The 20,815-nt window shown below is 55.4% G+C and overlaps 1 protein-coding gene across 2 annotated transcripts; it reads right to left on the bottom strand.

Annotated features, from left to right (window-relative positions):
- Positions 1–2,764: 2,764 nt before the first annotated feature.
- Positions 2,765–20,753, bottom strand: LEMD2 (LEM domain nuclear envelope protein 2). 2 transcript variants are annotated; one of them, XM_081038445.1, is made up of 9 exons: positions 18,362–18,447; positions 14,925–15,000; positions 11,375–11,451; positions 10,420–10,499; positions 8,627–8,772; positions 7,488–7,589; positions 7,311–7,413; positions 4,207–4,353; positions 2,765–3,398 (listed from the first exon to the last, which is right to left on the bottom strand). In XM_081038445.1, exons 2-9 carry the CDS (start codon positions 14,962–14,964, stop codon positions 2,927–2,929), a joined length of 1,167 nt encoding a protein of 388 aa, XP_080894571.1. In that variant the 5' UTR covers positions 14,965–15,000; positions 18,362–18,447; the 3' UTR covers positions 2,765–2,926. The 2 variants fall into 2 exon arrangements, with proteins under 2 accessions (XP_080894571.1, XP_080894572.1); XM_081038446.1 differs by lacking the exon at positions 2,765–3,398 and adding an exon at positions 20,039–20,753 and having other exon boundaries at positions 4,067–4,353; positions 18,362–18,402.
- Positions 20,754–20,815: the final 62 nt, after the last annotated feature.

Genomic DNA, 20,815 nt, shown 5'->3' with positions numbered 1-20,815 from the left:
CGTCCCTGACCAGCGCCTTGTACAAAGGTTAGGGCTCGTCTGGTTGGTGCCTGGCAGACGGGAGGGGGCTTGGCCACCAGACCATCTTCACCACGGAACCTGTTGTCACGTAATGCTGAGGGCTGGCAGGTCCTCCAGTGTCCCATGTGAGGAAACCCGGCAAACGTACACCCTCCGGTCTGGGACGTCTGCTTCCCTCTGTTTCTCTGCCTGACAGCCCTTCCCTACCGCAGATAGTCCAGCCTGATTCCTGCTGTGGCCCGTGTCTCCCTGGGCAGGGGTATGGACCCTGCAGGGTGAAGGTAACAGGCTGGTAATCTGCAAGGGAGAGGTACAAGTAAGTGAAATAGGTAGAACATCTGGTGATAGGAGAGAAATAAAGGAGGGCTGGGCCTAGAGGCTGGGAGGGGTTGGGTAGAGCTCCAGCTCTACAGGGATATGGTCTGAAGGAGGGGAGGGAGGCAGGAACAGCAGAGTGGGTGGAACAGCAGTGCAGTGCTCAGAGGCAGCAGTGGGACTAGTGAGGGTGAGGGCAGCAAGGTGTGGCCTGAGCAGAGAGGAGCCTCCCAGAGCCTCTGTGAGGTCCTGGCTCTTCCTCTGGACCAAGGTGGTTTCATCCCATTTCGGCAAAGCCACAGCCGCACAACAAACCTGAGTGGCTCCCCCTTCCTTTCATTGGAGAGGGGAAGAGAGCAGGGCTGAGAACACAGATCCTGGAGTGAGGCTGTCGGGGTTCAAGCCCCAGTTCCACCACCAACCCGACTGCCCTGTGCCTCAGTTTCCCCCTCTATAGAGGGGATAACAACACACCTATCGCATGGGGTGTTCGTGAGAATTCTGTGGGCTATAGCTCACTATAGGTGTGCCGTAATGCTATCATGTGTTGGCTAATTTTATCATGTCTTTCTTAATAACCTCCCCGGCTACATGGGTAAAGCGATTAGCCTGAGGTCCCAGCCAATAATGGGCAGAGCCAGCACTGAGGATGCTGAGTCCCAACTCCACGCAGCCCGGAAACGGCAGCACCAGGCAGCTGGTGCCCCTCCCCCCCATCCCCTCTCCCTCTCCTTCCCCTGGAGCATTGTTGAACCCTCTGGCCAGATTGTCTCCAGGTCTCCAGAGCTTTCTCTGGGGGTGGGTGGGCTTCCCAGATTCTAGCTGTCCCGTGAGGGCTGCTTTGGAAGAGTTGAATCGACTTATGGCATAATCGCCCCCTTCCCTTTGGGGAGGTGACAAGATAATGGATTTGAGTCTACACACCTGCCTCAACGAAGGGATATTTTTGTTTTGAGGCTGAAAGTCAATGGTGTATTAATTAAGGGGGAACAGCTGCTACTGCAGTTCTTATGATAAGTCAGTGACAAATGGCCATGTTTACCTTTTTTTTGAGCCGAGACTCTGGAAGGTGGCCTGGAGCTTCTGGGTGGATGTCCACCAAGATTTGTGGGTACAGCTTTTCCCTCCCTCACCCCCAGCTTCTTTATCAGAGCCCACTGAGCCTAGAGGCTATTTGTCACTGGGAAAGACAGGTCTGTGGCCAGGAAAGTGCGTGGAAGGGGCTAGGTGGAGGAACGGGAAAGTCTCCACAAGGGCTCCCACCCAAAATCGCCCTAGGATCCCGCCTCGGGCAGAGGCCACCACCCTGAGCTGTCCCTTGTGAAATGAGAGATGCTTTAAAGGGAGCCGTGGCCCTTCAAAGGCGAGACAGGCTGCAGAGCCAGATCTGAGCCTTCTGCAGCACTGAGGACACACCTTGGGGCTTTTGTGCCCAGTGCTCTGTGTACCATAAAAGAAGGGCTGGCTGGCGGGGGCCTTTTGTTATTCCGTTTATTTTGATCTCGCTCCTGCTCTCCAAACAGCATCACAGAAAAAGAGCCCTGCATTGGTTCCCTTCTCGGCTTAAGACAAAACACAGCAGAGGGAAAATCTTTCACTGAAAAACAGAAAAGGGAAAGACGGGCTCATTTTATTCTGGGTCCTTTGATTATCAATTTACCCACCAAATTTCTAGTTGATGGGAGGACTGAAAGATGACGCACATGTAGCAGTCACATCCACAAGTGGGGCGGGTGTGGATGGGGACAGTAGGGTGGTGAGAGCTGCGGCAGCTCTGAGGCTGCCTTCCTCCCAGGCTGAGAAAAGGTCCCTCTGGATCTTGGCACAACCCCAAACACCTGCAGCTTTCCCCCACACCTGCGGCACCCCCAAGATAGAGGTGGAGTGCAGAGGACCCCGAAGCACGCTAGGCAAACTTCGGCCTGTGGTCAGGCCCACCCCACACTGTTCTCCCCAGGGGTGAGGGCCCAGAGACACGTCTGCTGCCAGCATCACCCTCCTGCCTCCTCAGTGGACACTTAGCTGCCCAGGAGCCCCACCCTACCTGACTGCTCTTCCTCCTCTCCCAGGGCTGCATGAGCACCTGGGGCCGTGAGCGGAGGCATAAATGGGGCCCAAGGAAAGAGGCTTTATGGACCTCCACTCCTTGCCGCCTGGTGGGACCCGGCTGGCCTCTTGTGAGTTCACCCTCAAGGGTGAGGGGTTGTCATACCGTGTCCTAAATGTGGGAACTGAGGTTCTGCGAGGTTCTGCAGCTTGCCCAAGGACCCGTCCCTGAGCCGCTGAGCCCAGAGGGAGGAATCCTGCTCAGCCCACTCCCGCAGCCTCTTCCAGACGATCTCTCCCAGAGCCAGTGCTAATAACCGCATGGTGCCATTCCTGACATCGCTTTGGGGTAAAGGGAAAGAACCACGGATGAGAAGCATGTCCATTTTTAATAAATCATTTATTTACCCAACTTTCAACCCTGATAGTGAATGAAGCCTGTGCGTTTCTTAGTCCCTGGCTGGAGCCTGATTATGAGACTGTTTGTTTGCCACGGGGCTGGGGCCCGAGCTCAGATTCCAGCATCAGAGGAAATGAGTATTGCTCAAATGAGGGAGACTGGCGCTTTATTACAAAAACAAAATATACCAGTAGGACCAGAAAGGGGGGGTTGACGCCTTTGAGGCAGCTGCTGTGTCTCCCCTGCTTGCCCCCTCGCCTGCCTGCTGCGGATGAGAGCATATGCGGATGAGACTCCGATGGAGAGGCTCTCGCACTTAACTAATAAGGCCCCCTGCTGGCCTGTTTCTGGAGACTGCCCCCCTGCCAGGCTGGCTAGGAGTCCCAGGCTGCCGAGCGCAGGCTCTCGGGTGGCCAGCAGGGGGCAGCAGTGCGGCCGTCGCGCCTCATCCCAGCGCAGACACCACGTGGGTTGGAAGTTCTGGTTCAACAGCCCCAGATGGGGAGACTGTGGTCGCTGTAAACAAGGTGATCTTCCCACAGTGACAGTGCAAGGCTCCCAGGTTCCTGGAATCGGCACGCTCGGCCTGATGCAGTGCCCTGGCTGCAGGTCTGGTCTAAAACCACATGTTCTGTGAGAAGCACCACAGGAAAGGTCCACCCCCGGCGGCTGCTTTGGGGGGGCCCACCGGATGGTGACTGGCGGCAGTCCCCACACTCCTCTCTGCTCTCAGGCTCTGTGACTACCCCAGGTTCCTCCCAGGAGGCCACGCCATCAAGTCACATCTGACACGAGAGCCTGAGTGCCTGGGCCAGGCATTCCTAGGTTATTCTCTAGGACTCGTTCTAATTTTCTAATTTCTAGCACCTTCCCCCCCGTTCAGGATAAAAGAAGCGCGATCCAGCTGGAGGACAGGCGTTCTCCCCTCACCTTGGAGCTCCCAGGTAACAGCCCCTGAAGGCACATGGACAAGCTGCTCCCAGACCCGCTGCCCCGCCCACCGCCCACAGGCACGGATGCCACCTCCCCGCCAAGCGGTCACTGCGGTGGACAGCTCCAGCCCACCCAACCCACACTTGCTCTCCAGCGGCTGCTCTTTTGTCATAGCGGCTGCTCTTTTGTCTTTTCTATTCAAGAAAAACAAACCCTTGTCCCCTTTTCTGCCAGCAAGAGGCCAGAGAGGATCGGACCAATGCAGAGGACAAGCTACCCACCTGGCCTCTGGCTGCTCTCCTCGCCCTTCAAGAGAGCTCACACTTCCCTACTGAGCTAATCTCTCAAGAGTCTTACAGAGACCTCTGGAACCAGGGTCAGGAGGTGGAAGTCAAGGCATGTGTGAATTCAGCACCGGCAGGTCTGGTGGCCCTCTCGAGCCCCCGAGGGGACTGGCTGGGACAGGCTGACTGGCCCCCGCAGGGGTTTACCGCTCGGAGTCGGAGAAGGAGGAGGGCTTAGTCCATCTCCACACCAGCATATCTTCTCCAGCCACGCGGTGGGACTCTGTCTGGATTCGGGATTCGTTGGAGGCCAGGAACTCCACGGCCCGGTCCCAGACCCGCTTCATGCGTCTCCTGCAAAGAGAGGGGCCAGGCTCAGCAGGCACGCTGGGGCTCGGCCGCTCTGCCTTGCACTGCCAAGGGAGGCCAGCTGGTCTGTGGAGCCCCTGTGTATAAAGGGGGACAAAGCTCCGAGATCCCACACAGAACTTATCCATGAAAGGATCAGCCATTAGGTACTAACAGACTCCTGCAAAAGGAAGCACTTTCTTGGGCCTTGGAAAAATGACTCCCCAACCATTACTGTTCCAAAAGCATTCAATTAAAGGGAGCGGAGAGGGTCCAGCGGTGTCCAGAGCAGTCCAGGTGGGAAGGGGCTGTGCTCACTGGGCCTGTTTTTGCAGCTACCTGGCCAGGTGGCTACCAACCAGTGCGGCCTCCATCTTAATGCCTCATGTGAGCTAATTAGAGTGGCTGCTGGGCTGCTGAGGCCTAACTCTGCAGCACTTCAGGGGGTGGAGAGGAGCTAAGCATCTAACAGGGGCGGCCAAGAAGCTGGGGCCGCCCCTGGAAGCAGAGCCCCTGCCTGGGCAGGGCCCCTTCCAGCTGGCTGGCCTTGGGCTCAGCCCTGTAGCCAGAGGCCCTCCTCTGCTGGGTCCTCAGGGACTCGCACCCCCTCAGAGCCCTGTATTCCTCTCCCCACTCCAGACTGGATGGGAAGACTCCAGGGCCTCTGTGAGGTCGGGGAGGGTTGTTGGATGTCCACCCTTTGATGAGCCCCTGCTTTTTGTCAGCACTGCAGACCACCTCTCCACGAAGCAACAAGTGGACGGGAGCAGGAAGGCCCAGGCTGCGGGAGGACAAAGGCAGGAAGCTCCGGGCGTGGCCCGTGAGTCAGGAGGCAGAGGGGGTGTCAAGGCTTGCTTCCCTGGGTCTAGGTCCTGCCACTGACCAAATCCCACAGCAGTTTAGCAGGCCCAGATGGCTGGTTTGGCGAAGGCCACACACGCCTGAGGACTGAGCCTGTCACGCTGGGCCCTGGGGGGGACGCAGCCTGCGCCGTGTGGGCTGTCCTTCTCAGACTGCCTGTTAACAGATAATGAACAAGCGGCTGAGCAGCTGCTCTTGTCTGCTGCCTGCTTCCCTCACATCTCTTTCCATCTCTCGGGAGCAGGCGCGCATCCACAGGGCACATCCGAGTGTGCCCATGCAGGGCCGGCAGGAGCTCGTGTCCTTGAGTCCAGAGCTAGGCTGCATGGACTGGGCAGCTCGGAGATGAATCAGGCTGAGAATGGCAGGGCGTGGGCTTCCTGGGAGTCACTCAGACCCTGCAGTCTGACTGCCGACAGTCTCTGCTGATGCAGGGAGCTGAGGCCTGGCGGCTCAGCCCCATGACAAGCTGCCACGCAGCTTCCTGCTCTCGTTTAACCGGACGTGTTGCATATAATTAAAGCCCGAGCAATAAGAGCTGCTCTCTAACGAGTGCTCAAGTGCTAGACGATCCATGACTTAGCGAGCTGCGAGGCCATCTCCCAGACACCCTGCTCCCGTCTTCCTTGGCACTTGTCACTACCTACGAGTACACATTTTCCTCCTTAGAACCAATGCTCCAGCAGGCAGGGAATTTGCTTCTTCCCCTCTCCACCGTCTCCCCATGACCGAGCGTAGCACGGCATATAGTAGGTACGCAATAAACACTTGCTGAGTGAATGAACAACAGCCTCTCTTCACCTCAGCCCTCTGCAAAGTAGTGGTATTATCTGTTTTATGGATGATGAAACTGGCTTAGGGAGGTCGTCACCCGTGGCCCCGTGACTCCTGGCAGGAATTAGGTGGTGTCTCAATACACCAAGTGGCCTCTCCCTGGAAGCTAGAGGGCCACGTGGCTGCCTCATGCCGGGGACAAGTACAAGCCCCACACCTCAGTCTGCTCTCTCTAAGCTTCCTGCCCGCACCTTTCCAGGGGGTGGGGTGGGCATGACAATCAGTAAGCATCTTCACATTTAAAAGTGGCCCTTAAATGTTCAACTCTTCCAATTCCTCTTGGGTTGAGCAGAAAGGGATGACGTGACCACAGAGCCTGGCAGGGGGAGCACAGAAATGCCCCCACCCGTGGGCCTCTGAGCACGTTTCCTAACCTCCCTGTGCCTCACCTCCTCACCTGTAACACGGGGTACTCACTGTTCTCACCTTCCAGGACCATGGGGAGGGTGGAGTGAGTGAGCGAGTGAGTGTGCCCCCGCAGGGCTCAGAGCAGAGCTCAGCACACAGCCAGCACTGAGCAGGTGCGAGGGCTTAGCACCATGGAGAGGACGCCTTCAGGCCAGAGGCTGCAGCAGGATCTCCGAGCAGGCTTCTCTCAGGGACCCACCAGCACCTGCAGCCCATGTGGAAGGTGGCCCTGGAGTCCAGCGTGACACGTCTGCCGTGTGCCCCGGAGGCTGACTCTCCCGGCCGCTGTGAAACTCTTTCAACTACATGTATGTATGCATGTGTGTGTGGGAACTGCACCGTGATATTTTAGGTAATACGTGTTTCTGACTGTGGGTCATGGTTAAAAACATTTCAAAACCAGTCTCCTCCTTGCCTGTGACTGATTCGAGAATAGGTAAGTGAGCAATTCTGGCCAGTGGGGAGTCATGCAGTGCGTCACTGGCGGAGCTGGGAAGGTTTTCTGTCGCTCGTGGGAACAACAGTAAGCCCACCTCCCCTACTCGCTGTGACGAGGCAGAGGCTGCTGCTGGCAGCACCCACAGAGGGCAGGACCACGAAAATCACGGAGATGCAACCAGAGACCTGCCTGTTCTGTGCCCAGCTCCCACGTGACTCTGGGCTCCGGTCATGGAAAGCCAGCAGGTCCTTCCCTGCTTGAGCCCCTGGGGGAGGTAGGTGGTTCTAGCACTTGCTGCTCAAAGCACCCAGTCAGCACCCACAGTGCTGGTGCTGCTCCCTCACCGACACGGCCCCGCTGTGCTGCCTGTCTGGGCGCGGACGGCCCCACCTGTGACGCGGGGCCGAAGGCCGGGACTCACCGGCTCTGTGGGGGGATGAGGCTGTCGCGCACGTGCAGGATGCCCACGTAGGGGTAGCGCTCCATGTCCTGCTCCCAGTCCACGTAGTGGTCCTGCACCACGTCTGCAGGACAGAGGGCACGTTCAGGGCGAGGAGCTCCTGAGGGGGGCCAGGCCCTCTCCCCCGGGGCCACACACCTATGATCTTCTTCACCATCTCGTACATGGCCTGCTCCTCTTCTTCCAGCTTGCGCCAGCGGTATTTCAGGAGGATCAGGAGCCCCCACAAAAAGGCCAGGCCTGTGCAGGAAGGAAGAGCGCACCATTAACCACTCACACCACGTCCGGCTGCTCAGCCCTCACTGCATCTCACGAGGGCGAGCGGCTGGCTGGAGGCTGTGGGTGAGCTGCACGTGTGTTCTGAGTACCTACTACGTGCCGGGCCCCAGGCTAGCATGCAGGGACAAGGGGCAAAGCAATGCCAAGGGAGAACAGGTTATGAAGTGGTCATCGTCCCCCCCCCCCCCCGCTGTCACCACACAGGTGTCTCCAGCCGCCCAGCACTGGCTCCGCCCAGCCTCAGCCTGGGGCTCTCAGCCCCTCCCTGTGACAGAACCCGGGGCTTCACCCACCCACCTCCGCCCACCCACCCACCCATCCACCCACCCAAGCCGGGCCCTGTGTATTCCGAGACACTGCTGCCGATAATGATGTCTGTGCCCACAGCATGGGCGACGGAGCCGTGTGCACGCCCACATGCCTGTGATCTGTAACTCGACCTCGGCAGAGCTGGCAGCTCCTGTGACTCGGGCTCTTGCCCTCACAGACACCCTGAGGTCTCTGCTCAAAGGCGGCCCTGCTGTCGGGAGACAGGCCTGTGCTGCTTTTCAGCTCACACCCTGCGTCCTTCCCGCTTTCATCAGACATCTGTAGCTACCCAGGAGATGTTTACATTGTTCAGGGAGTAAAATTAGGCCAGGCTCCTATTGCGTCTCCCCCATCTTGTCCCTCATTGTCCCTCACAGCAGCCTGCCCTGTGGGGTCCTGGAAGAAACGCCCTCCGGCCTGGGCCAGGCTCCCTCTCAGGCACACAGACAGTCAAGGACATTTTCGAGTTATCCTCATGCTCCTGCCACCAATCTCCACAGGTAAAGAAGACCCAGGGCAGAGGCTGACTTTTCACGTCCTCTGTTTTATTAGACAAATGAACTCTCAAGGGCGGGGTTTCTGTAACTCATCATTCGTGCCTAGGAGTGTCATGAGCAGGGTTCCCGGGAGGTGCTGAGTGTGAGGAGTCCTGGGGGGCTGGGGGGGTGGCAAGGGGGTCGAGGACTTACACCAGAAGAAGATGAGCACGTGGGTGACGGCAGTGAGGAGGGCACGGCTCAGGCGGCAGCTCACGCCCATCCGGGGGCGGGCAGATTCTAAGCAGACCACCTTGTCCACGGCTGTCACCAATTCCGACGGGTCTTCCCCTTTCAACCTGAAATAGGACACAGGGCTGTAAGTGTGTCCAAAAGCTCTGAGGAGCCGCAGTCTAAGTCCCACTTTAAGCAGAAGGAAGAGAAGGAAGGAGGGGCTTTGAGGCCTCTACTTGCTTATACAATGGACTTAGTATCCTGGTTATACTCTTTCCAGAAATTTCCCATGTTGGCTACTTAGAAAGAATAAAGCTTTAAAGAGGCAGCAGGCTTGAACCCCTATTGCTAAAGTGACGTCCCCCTTGTTGGGTCTTTGACAGCCCCTCTCAGCATGCGGAAGATTAAACTGTAAATTGGATTCCCACCTCCCAGCATAGAGAAATGGAAATGTTTACTGAATCGCTGGCTTTGCACTGCATGGTAAGAACTGAAAGAATCTGGGCGAATGTGCTTTTCCTCGGTGACAAGGAGGCACACAAGCTGTTTAAGTGTAAGATCCTGGGGTGCCGCAAGGCTTGGCAGGAACACTGCCAGGCTCTCAGAGACCAGGTCCCAGCCATAGCGCCTCCGCTCTGGCCCCAGCAAGGAGGTGTCAGGACCCGAGACACCCACCCCGTCTTGCAGCTAGTTGACAAGCCCATGCCCTGGACTGCACACGAGAATGGCTGGTACCTGAAGTGTCCTGATTTCTCACCACCCACTTTGAACACTGGTCGTCTGAGCTGGGCTCAGCCACCCTCCAGGCTGCCGTCCCCAGTATGAAAAGGCGAGTATCATTCTCCTGTCTAGCAGCTGCATATTCTCCTCCGCCTTTTCTAACACAGGAAATTCAGCCACTCAGGGAAGCTTTATTTTTTTTTTTAAGCCAATGAATTTTAATTGTGCCATGCATCCAGTTATCAAGCTTTAGGCTGAGCTGCCCTAGGGGCTTCTGCTGGATGCACTGCTGATGGAATTAGTAATTTGGGGGGATTAGAGAGGAAGAGAACAAAACCCTAGAGTGTGTTTTAATATCAGGAGCTGTAACCTGAACAGAGACCCTGACAAACCCTGAGGAATGGGAGCAGGGTGATAGGCTTTCCCAGCAGGGAAACGCTCGCGGTCTGGTCACAGACTGGTCCCCTCCCTCTTCCACCCCCCATAGGGCTGAGCAGCCAGATGGGGCCTTTCAGGAAGGCGAAAGGGCTCACTATCTCTGCTAACTGCTCACCAGAGAGAGAAATGAGGCGGAACTGCCCAGTCAGAATAAAATCCAGTCTCTCCTTTTGCAATTTCCATACTGAGTGAAACCAACATATAGAATCATTTCATCTACAAATGAAAACTAGCACCCGAGGAAAGGACGTGTAGAAAAATGCTTTCTCCAGAAAACCATGCAGAGCCGGTGAATTAAAAAGGTACAGACTGAGTTACTCGAAGCAGGTCTAGCTAAGGCACCAGGCTAACATCCTAACCCCTGGGTTTTGTGTTCCATCTTGAAACTGCTCCTTACACTGCATTCCTAATGTGTCTTCCTTCCATAGCCAGCTTTAAGCCTAACCTACAACCACGCAGCTGGGAGACCAGCCCTCTAACCTCCAGACCTGAGACCCTCTGTTGCAGACACTTCTGTTGGAGCACTGGAGTGAGGAGTCAGCTGATGGGCGTGGACAGTGGCCACAGGGACTCACAGCTGGGTGGCCACCTCATCATGCCCCGCCCACACTCACCAGATGCCTACGTCCTTGTTACTGCTCAGTATCCAGGTCAGCGCGGCTTCAAACTTGGCAGAAGAGCTGCCGGTCACGTTCTGTGGGAGGGTCGGGAGAAGATTAGTCTGGGCGGGGTGGCCAGAGCACTAGCTGCTACTGGCCTAGGAAGCCCTCTCCTGTGTCCTCCACACACCCCCAAAGCCCTGTTCTGCACGAAGGAAATCTGGGGCTGATGAGAGCCAAGGAAGAGGCTGTAACCGGAGGAGGTGGCGAAAGCACACACATGAAAACAATGTGGGTTTGAGGCAGCTGAAAGAAGACAGCTTAAGGAAAGAAAAATTAGGCCAGAGAGGTGGCAGCTCCTTTTGGGTAAAATGAAAAAAAAAGTGTGCAGGTTGTCGGGCCTCATGGCCTGTCCTAGCTGTGTGGCCCTGGGCAAGTCTCTGCCCCTCTCTGGGCCTTAGTTTCCTCATCTCTGACATGAAAACTGGACTAGATGACTAAGATTTCTGCCAGCTCCAAATATCCAAAATTCTATCATCCTGAAGTCTTGAAGAAAATCAAATGGACTCTGAACAATCCATATAGTACTCCTAAGGGGAGAGAATGGACAGGGAAATATAGTCCTTAAATCTGCTGAGAAGGGGAGAAAAGCAAACCAAAGGAGGAGCAGATGACAGAACCATTTTAGAAGGGGTGGCCTGTGGCGGCCTGCACCCCTGGTCAGCAGTGAGCTGCCCGCTCCATGCACGAGCAGGCCCACTCTGGCTCCCTTTGGCCCAGTCACCCCCACTGCTGCCATAAGGTACCCTAGCACTCGACTAAGTTAAAAGAAAAAATAGGGGAAAGCAAAAAAGCCAAAAACCCAAACACAAAATGAAAAGGGAAACAAAAAAACAAATGCGGGGTTTGAAAGATCAATACAAAAGCCCCAGGCCCTCCCGAGGATGTGTGAGCACCCCAGCCTACTCACGGCTAAATATTCCTGGGCTTCCGTTACAGGAATGCATTTGCTTTTGAGCTTCTCTGGATTTCCACATTCAAAATTACCTAGGAGGGAAAAAACACACATTCAAACACAAACAAGAGGTGAAAAAAAATTACTCTGAAACACTAAAATAATGCAGCCAGAATCAAGCCATCAGCTCTGCTAGGGAGCAGTGGCCTGGCCCGCAGGCTTCTGTGGGACATCTTCACTCTGCAGCAAGATCAAAAGCCACTTAGCTTGGATCGATTCCAGATCATTAAAACCTGACCTGCAAAGCAGTGCAGCGATTTGCATTAAATGACTAAAAAGCTGCCCAATACCAAGGTCTGCTTGCAATTGCTCCCTAAAAGGATCCGACAGATAGCTTTGGAAGGTACTGGAACAGCACTATAAATAAACACAGCCTGAAAAAGAGAAAGGCAGGGAGGCCATAGGTGCTGCAGGGATTCTGACGCACGATACAGGCAGGAGACCTGGAATGCCAGGCCTACTGTTTTGAGGGGTCCTGGGAGGAATATACAAAATGTCCCATGGAGGAAGGGGGCCTGTGGGGACAGAGTGCCAGAGAGCAGTTTCCAGGCTCTTGGCCGCACATTGAACGGTGCTGGCTCGGTTATCAGATGGCCATCAGCTGTAATCAGATGGCCATCCTCTGTGGCTGGGGGGCCGTCAGCTGTTGCCGGTCAGCCATTAGCCATTAACACAACTGCCGGGGCTACGTGAAGGGGTTGGTTGGTTGGCAGAGAAGCGGATTGCGGATTGCACATCGTGTGGCTCCTGCTTTCGGTCTGCCCGACCCAGCCGCCAGCGAGACTATAGTGGTGTGACTCCCCTACCTATGGCTCCGTGGGTGTTCCTTTTTGGCCTCACCATATCCTGCGTTCTGGTGCGGGGAGAGGGACCAGAGGCCCTGCACAACAGGGAGTCTGCATCTGGACAGCGAGCAGAGCCTCAGCAGTGCTCCAAAGCTCCCTTCTGAGCACTCTGGGGGGCCAGCTCCCACCTAGAATGGAGCTGGAAGCCTCCCCTAGTCCTGCCAGCCTGTGAGTCCAGACCAAAGGCCACCTCCTCTGCAAGGCCCCAGCCTGTGGGGGCCTCTTGTTTAGCCAGATTCCTCTGAACTTGGGGCCTGCCACCGCCCTTGGCTTTTGGTCACCTGCCAGGGTTCACTCACCATGAGCCGCTGCACGGCCAGACCCCTTGAGAGCAGGGCCTGTGCAGGGCTGGGCACGTGGAGATCCTTTACCCTCACACGTGGTCTGCCTGCCTTTGACTTGGCCTACTCACGGCTGGGGCTTTGGGTGGCCAGTCTGTGTGTGTCTGTCAGATGGGGAGGGAGCAGCTGAAGGTAATATTAAAAATCTTGAGAGTGAACTGGAGCCCGTCCCTCCGACTTCAACGTTGACCTTGACCGTCTGGGTCCTATGACACCAGGTTGGCTTCTCCCGTCCTCCTGCTCCCACCCAGACCTCCCTGTCCTGCGTAGGCCTGCCTGGACCATCACCATGGCCTCTTGACTGGTTTCCTCCTCTCCTCTTTCTCATCCACATGTTATTGGTCAACAAAGCTTTAAAATAATTCTACTTAAATGACACTACCCCACGTAAGCTGCTGCCACATTTCCCTTCCTGCCACCTGGTTCTCGGCAAGCCTCCCCCTGCTCAGAAGCCTCCCTGGCCCTCACTGCCTGCAGGACCAAGCCCTGGTGCCCTGGCATCCATGGCTATCCACAGGGGGGCCCAAATGGCCTTTCCAAACTCCATTTCCTGTTTCTCCTTCCCCCATGAAGCCAACTGCTTCCACCCCAGACGCTGTAATTTCCTGCCTCTTTGGCTCCACCTTTCCCTTCACATATATATAACCAATCCTACCTGGGCTTCGTGGCCTGGCACAGACGCCACCTACCCTGTGACACTTTCCTGACTACTCTAGCTGAAAGGCATCACACCGCTTGGAACTTGCAGCCTCTCGGTTCTCCTCCACTGACATCTTATATCACCCAGTGGTCAGGGATGTAGGTGGCCTAGCTCCTACTAGGCCACAGGCAGCCTTTGGGCAGGAGCCGGGCTGAGCCATCTTGTATCCCACAGAGGCCAGCACAATGCCCTGCCCATAGCTGTCTCCACCAGAAGGCAGGGGGAAGGGCGTACGGCTGAGCAGAGCGCCCACACTCCCTGGCAACGTCTCCGTGAGACGCATACCCTCAGGACTGCCCCTGCTGTGCTTGTTGGAGGACAGCAAGCATCAGGCCTCTTGATGGTATAAACCAGGGCCACACAGGGAGGGCAGGGTGGAGGAGAAATGTCTACTAGGATCCACTGCTTAAAATGCACTTTGATTTAGGTTTGTGAGGGACCTGACAGCCTGCATTTTCAAGAAGCTCCCAGGTGATGCTGCAGGTCCCTGGCCCACAACTGAGTCACAAAGGTTTAGAACACCCGTAGGCCTGCATTTATATCCCAAGCCCTGGGCCAAAGAGAAATACCCATGATGACCCTGATGCTGTGAGCCCCACCTCCTGCCTTTCCTCTGCGGAGTTCTAGATGCCTCCCTGACCACCTCGTCTCCCACAGTCAGCGGGGAGGGTCGGGGAGGGGCGGAGGCCCACAAGGCTGGCTCTGAGCACTGAGGACCCATCAGGGGTCCTAACCTTAGACAAGGATGGCCTGTAGGTAAGAGGTGCCACATCCATAAGGTAAACAGCCCCTGAGACAGCTCCACCTGGTTCTTGTGCCAAGTGTATTTCACACAGGGCACATGCCCTTGGCATTCGCCTGTGTCATCAGCCAGTGATTCTGGGAGACTCCTGGCTGCCAGGTGTGAGAGAGGACCCAATAATGCAAGTGCCCTCTGGCCTCAAGGAACGTGTTTACCAAATAAAACAATAGGGGAGCCTTCTGGATGGATGTGTTTTCAGGGGTCTTTCCTGGGGTTGCTGAGAATGCCTTTCTCCAGAGCACAACACTTGACTTTCATTTCGTAAAAGAAAAAGAAAGACAGATCCAGGATCACTGAGTAACAGGGAGACGGAGCTCCTGAGACTGTCAGGGCCTCGCCCAGGGTCCTGTAGCGCAATGGGGCCATCAGGACCACATATGACACCAGGCCCTGGCGGGCTGGATGGGCCTGAAGGTACTCAGCCCACCCTGCAGACCCCTGCCTTCACCTGGTGTAGGGAGGCCCCCCAGGTCGGAGCACCCAGACTGAGACCTGGGGCCTCGCACCCTCCAGGGCAACAGGGGCCCCCAAAGCATTCGGTGGGGGCATCTGGAGAAGGGAGCACATCTGCTGAGACGCCTGTACACCTGCCAGGACCCCTGAAACAGGATGTGAGAACCAAATGTGTTTTGCCCAAATGCAAGGCTTTAAAAAAATGTGTCAGAGTGGGGAAGAGAAGGGGAGACGTGTTCTGAATGTGTCTTCTGAGCGACAGCCACAGAGCGTGTCGGCGCCCCCGGCCAGCCTCCGCCTCGCTGGCCGGGGCAGCGGCCCACTCCCGCCCAGCAGGCCCCTCAGGCCTCGGGGGCCGACTCACCCGCTTGGATGGCCAGGAAGTTGTACAGTTCGTGCAGCATCTCCAGCAAAGCCGCCTTCTGCTTGGCCTGACAGAACTGAAAGAGCACAGGACAAGAGGTCAGCCAAGACGGGGCGCAGAGCAGAGTCTGTCTGTTTCTACTTCCTCAGGCACACCATTAAGTACTAAGCAGCAAGGAACACCTCGTACTTTTAAAAAATAAAACCAAATTCTGCAAAATGGTGGGCCCAAGGATAGGGTCGGTAAATGTGGGGTTAACTGACTGGAAAGGAACTCAGGGAAAGCCGAGCAGAGCTGAAAGCAGACCCAGTAAGTAAGGGTCTGCTGCCCGGGAGGATCCAGGTCTCGGCCCCCTGGTGTGGGAATCAAGGCCATTCCGTGGGGGTGCGGAGCAGAGGTCACGTGGGGAAATGCACGACGGAGTTCGCTTCCGGAGGGAAAGCAAACGCTCTGCTGCATCTTATCCCCACCCTGGGCTATGCCCGCATGCGTTTTGGAGCCAATTGTCTGTAATCTGCCTGTGGATTGCCGGCTTTGTGGATTATCTGCTGCAAATGTTTTAGACTGGATTCCCCTAGAAAAGTAACATTTCTAGAAGTCGTGAAACTAGGAGGGGAAGCCATCTGCAGGAGAAAACAGGGCTGGAACAGCTGCGTACCTGGACCCCACACCTGTAACAGGACTCCCGCCGTGGGGCTGTGCTGCTGGACTTAGGCGCTAGAACATTGAACGCTTGCTCTTCCCCGAGAGGAGACCAAGTGCCAGGTCCTGTGCTGAATCCTCACAATCCTTACTGTACCCCGATTTCTCCGGTGGGGAGCCCGAGGTTTAGAGGCCTTAGGTAAGCCACCAAGATCCCACAGCCTGTAAGTGGCATCCCACAGTCAACTCCAAGCCCACGCCCCCCACCCCGGGCACACACACTTCGGGCCTCCGTTGGGGTGTCTGGACGAAGCCCTGGACCGGAAGCCAAGAGCCTGGGTTTTCAGTGGCTCTGAGACTGGCTCTGCAACTACAGAAGGAACCAAAGTCGCTTTCCCCCTCAGGGCTCATCTGCTGTCCTCATCTGAAAAGTGAAGGCTTGGTTTCTAACACTCGGAGGCCAAGATCTGTCCCCTCATGTTGCCTAAAGACTGCAAAGCCTTCACAAGATAGAAAACGATGTACCTAAGATTTATACACATGACCATAAATGTGCAGAAACAACTCACATGTCTGCCAGTAGAGTTAGGTACCCCAACTACTTTTAAAGAATGTTTAATGGTATGGGAAATGGTGACAGTGTTAAACATAATTGAATACACACTGAGATCCCGGTTCTGTAAAATACATACACAGAGATAAGATGGGAACGAAATGTCCCCAAAACGTTAATGGTGATTATCTCTAGGTGGGAGAATCATGGGTGATTTTTCTTTGCCACATTTTCCTAGTTTTCTACACTAAACATCTATTACTGTCACAACCAGAAAAAAGGCAGTAACAATTAACACTGTTCCAAAAATCCCCAACATTCAGGCAGAGCAGGGCTAATACAACCTAAAGTAAACAGGACACGAGGTACCAGACAACAAGGCAGCCTGATTAAGACAACACTCCTACTCCCAGCCTGTCCCCACGTTTCAGTGCCACAAAGGCAGGAGGAATAACACAAAACGTCAGAGACAGCTTAGAAGGGAAAAAGCTTCAAATGCCCCGCAGGGTCCTGGGTGAGCCGGAGCCACCCAAATACCGCTTTCAGCAAGAACCTCAGCAAAGCCCGCCGTGCCTCCCATCCTGCCTGGTCCACCTTCTATGAAGGCCAACGGCGCCCCATGAAGTCGCAGCTTCTCGGAGCCTATGATGGCCCAGACCGTGCCTTTCTGTGCTCTGATGTTACAATATCCAGTCTGCTCACTAAGCACCTTTACAAGGACTTGGCCTGTGCCTGTCTGGGCTCACTCAAGTGGGGCATAAGCACGTCCAGCTCAGAGGAGGGCCAGGGAACAAAGCTGTCATTCAATCGTGGGTCTGCTACATTGAGATGTGAAGGGCAAAGAAACAGAAACCAGGGAGCCTTTTTCTAATTAAAAGACCAAAAAAGTAGCATCACCAGAAAAGCCTTAGAGAAAGTTATTCTTTTTCCTCTTTTTGTTTTCAGTCTTCAAAATTCTAGTTTCCCATCTGGCTGCTGCCTGCGTTTCTGGGCCACTTCCTTTAAACATCAATTGTGGTTTTGATGATGGAAGGCAGATGAAACTTATTATGAAACTTTTACAGAACAATTAGAAACAAAGATACTTGGTGGGTGAGTTCAATAAATGAATGTAATAAAACACCCCCAAATACCGTGTTTCCCCCAAAATAAGACCTACCCTGAAAATAAGCCCCAGTTAAGATCTCGGCCAGACGGACACATTTAGTACATTATAACGACGTTCCATAAGATGACATGACTATATCTGAATAAATGTTGATTGTCGCACATGAAAAAATAAGACATCCCCTGAAAACAAGCACTAATGGAGCAAAAATGAATGTAAGACCCGGTCTTATTTTTGGGGAAACAGGGTACAACACTGCCGAAGTCCAAGGGAAATAAAACCGGTACACGTACTAGGAGGCCCCTTGATTAATGTGGGTAACAGAGTCAACGCAGGGGCTTCGAGATGACCAGGTGTCATTTCCTTCCCAGCCGTTGGGCTGCTCGATGGATACTGAGAGCCCAGGAGGCAGGGCACTGCACACTTAGTAATCAGACTACTAAATCATGCCCTCGGGCAGCACAAGCTCCTCCTGGTAGGATTTAGGACTCGAAAATTGACTGCCTCATGTTTTCCCCAGACTGCCAGCATCCCAGCTCCTCACTAATGCTCCTCTCACGACTCAGAAGTGGACGGCGCTGCTCACCTTCCCAAATATTATTTGTAGGGAACATTAAAGCTTCATAAAACAAATTTATAGATTAAGTGGGCTAATTCCACTTCAGATGTGTTTAACACCTCCTACCCCCCCCCATGACTTTCAAATTAGAACAGCATTTTCAGAGCCACAGATTACTACTGGAGAGGAGAATGTAGAACATGGTCTCCTGTCGCTTAAAAACTGCCAGCCCTTCCTCCCAAAGCAGGGAGCTTGAGATCCTTCAACCACAACTTACTGCCTTCCCCTAGATCGACTTGGGCAGAAGATCAAACTCCCCCACGCTACGACTGATGGAAGAGCTTCCTTAACAAGCCCAGGGTTAGATCTGGGGAGTGCAATTCACTGTCTCAAGTACTCCTTCACTGGCACAATTGAGTCTGGCACAAACATAACAGAACGCAATGTGATTCTGCTACATTACAGGAAGCACTCCTGAAAATGATCCTGTTATGATCTTTTTCTGGGGGAAGTTTACCTCCTGATGGAGGCTAACATCCTTGGGAGGAATAAAAGCTAGAGAAACGCAAACTCACCTCATCTGTTTTTTTCTCACAGTCCACTGGCAATAATTTCACTGAGACCAAGAAAAGAAACAGAGGAAATTAAAAGTGTGGGTTGAGGAAGAGTACAAAAAGGGACCACGCTCAAAATTCAGGGGAAGTAAAACATTACTAACATAAGGCTGGGATTAGAAAGGTATCATCTAAATGAGGCACTTTTAAAAATGCAGATAGTAAAACGCAAGGGTTTCCCAGGCCTGGATTAGGAATTGGGGCAGCTGGGTCCTAATCCTAGCTGAAAGTGATTAGCCCTGGGGCCTGGCCACTCAACCGCTCTGAACCTCTATTCCTCATAAAGCAGAATCGATAAAGCCTGCCCTGCTTAACTCAGGGAGTCCGACTCCAAACGAGACAACACACACGAGTTTCATAAATTACAAACAATGATGTTAAACAGGGATTAATACCATCACGGGAGGGGACTCCAGGTAAATGCCAGTGTACCTCCCAGAGCGGTCCTTTGAGCACCTCAGCAGTCAGTATGACAGTAACTGTTTGACATCAGCAGAGGGGCCACAGTACCAGTACAGTACCATGCACTCCCAGGTTTGCGGAATTTCTCTAGCGGGTGGATAAACCGCTCTCACAGTCAAGAAATTAATTGGGTACGTGCACGAGTCTGGGATTCCTGTGCCCACAGACTTATTACACTCAAACATCCATCTGCTGTAACAGCTAAGACATAATTTAGCTTTTTCCTGCATTTGGGCTGTTCCTGCTAGGTGTGGAAAGATGTGGCCTTAGCTCATCTGAGGATAGTACTAATCACATGCATGCTTTGCAAAGAATATGAAAAGTTGGTGAACTAGTATCAGTTTATACTTAAATTTATAAAGACAAGATCTCTCTCTAGTTTCCTTACCCCAGAAGCAAATGTGCCTTTTAGGAAACACACAAATCTTCAACTATTCAGGAAACATACTGTATTCTGCAAGCCACTTATTGGCATGTCTAATCATGTCACTAAGTGTGGACAGAAGCAAGGCTGGGAGTGTCCTTGAATTACAGAAGCTTTGCTAACACACTCCATGATGGGTGCTGCAAGCAATGATAAATGCTTGCCTTTATATCATTTATATCAATTTAAACCCTTTAAAAGGTTCTTCCACACCTGTCTCATAGGCACAGCTAGTAAAATCTCCCTTTGACAAATGAGGGCCCTGTGGTCCAAAGTGGATGGAGCAAATGGCCTCTTTGGTGCTGCAAAGCTGGGACTCCCACCAGATCCCACCTGTGTGCGCTGAAACCCGGGGTGCCTTCAGAGGGGCACGAATGTGTGCTTGGGCGAGAGATCAAAGAGGGAAGAGAGAACGAAAAGGGAGTGGGGGTGGGCTTGCTGTCAGAGGGGGGTGTGGCTCTTTCAGAGAGGGAAAGCCAGAGCTCGGGGTGAAAGCAAGTACAAGGGGGGAGTGCTTCCAGCACGTGGGCGAAGGGGAGGGTAGCAGGGCGGGCTCGGGCAGAAAGTGAGACAGGAGAGAGGAGACGGGCATCACTGCTGGTGCAGGAATGCCGGCCGCCGTCCCGCAGCGGGAGGAAGGACACTCAGGTGTGGAGACAAGGGGCGGCCGGAGGCCCCTGACCACGCGGGGCACAGGAGCTCGCCGTGGCGGACACGCGCGCCCAGCCCTCCCCGCGCCGGCCGGGACGTACTGTTGTCCTCCGCCTCCTGCGGCTCCGAGGACTTGCCTATTTTCACCCCGAGGATGATCAGGAAGACGAGCAGCAGCAGCAGGCTGGCCCAGAGCAGGAGCCGGGACAGGCAGCGCTCCAGCCGCCGCCCCGCCTCGGGCCGCGCCCGCGCCGCGCCCCCCGCGCCCGCCCGCGTGCCCCGCAGGCCGGGCGGCGGGTCGGGGGCGCGGAGGGCCGAGGGCAGGCGCGGCGGAGACGCGGGCCACAGGCGACGGGCCCCGAGCCCCGGCGTGGCCCTGAGCAGGGGCCGGGCGTCCTCGTCCTCCTCGGAGCTGCCGCGCCCCGAGGCCCGGCGCCGGAGCGGCGCGGGGCGGGCGGCGGAGGCGAGGCCGCGGCTCCCGGCCCACGAAGCCGCGGGGGCCGCGCAGGCGGAGCTCGAGGCCAGCGGGCCCAGCCAGGGCTCCGAGCGCGGGGGCGCCGCGGCGGGCCGGGCGCGCGGCGGGGCCTCCTCGCGCAGCCGGGCCTCCTCGCGCAGCCGCTCCTCGCCCCGCGGCCGGGCCTCCGCGCGCTGCCGGACTTCTCCCCGCAGGCGGCGCAGCTTGTTGCGGTACACGTCCCGCGTGGTGTCGGTGATGGGTCCTGGCTGGAAGCCCAGGGCCTGCAGCTCCCGCCGCAGCTCCAGGTCCGACAGGCCGGCCATGGCCCGGACGCCGCCCCCAGCCCACCCGGCGCGAACTGTACCCGGAACTGCTCCCGCCCGCGGCCGCGGCGGAGCGGGCGGGGCCCTACGCCATCTTG

The sequence above is a fragment of the Rhinolophus hipposideros genome (assembly GCF_964194185.1).
Source record: "Rhinolophus hipposideros genome assembly, chromosome: 3".
Lineage (NCBI taxonomy): Eukaryota > Metazoa > Chordata > Mammalia > Chiroptera > Rhinolophidae > Rhinolophus > Rhinolophus hipposideros.
The sequence above is the reverse complement of the archived record's forward strand: the minus strand, read 5'-3'. Positions and strand labels throughout refer to the sequence as shown.

What these genes read in the sequence shown, in the direction of transcription:
- LEMD2 (XM_081038446.1), bottom strand. Translation starts at nt 20,717, where the DNA reads ATGGCCGGCCTGTCGGACCTGGAGCTGCGGCGGGAGCTGCAGGCCCTG. An exon ending in GCAGGAGGCGGAGGACAACA is followed by an intron (nt 18,403 to 20,038) that starts GTACGTCCCGGC and finishes TCTTGGTCTCAG; the next exon opens with TGAAATTATTGCCAGTGGAC. An exon ending in GTGAGAAAAAAACAGATGAG is followed by an intron (nt 15,001 to 18,361) that starts GTGAGTTTGCGT and finishes GTGCTCTTTCAG; the next exon opens with TTCTGTCAGGCCAAGCAGAA.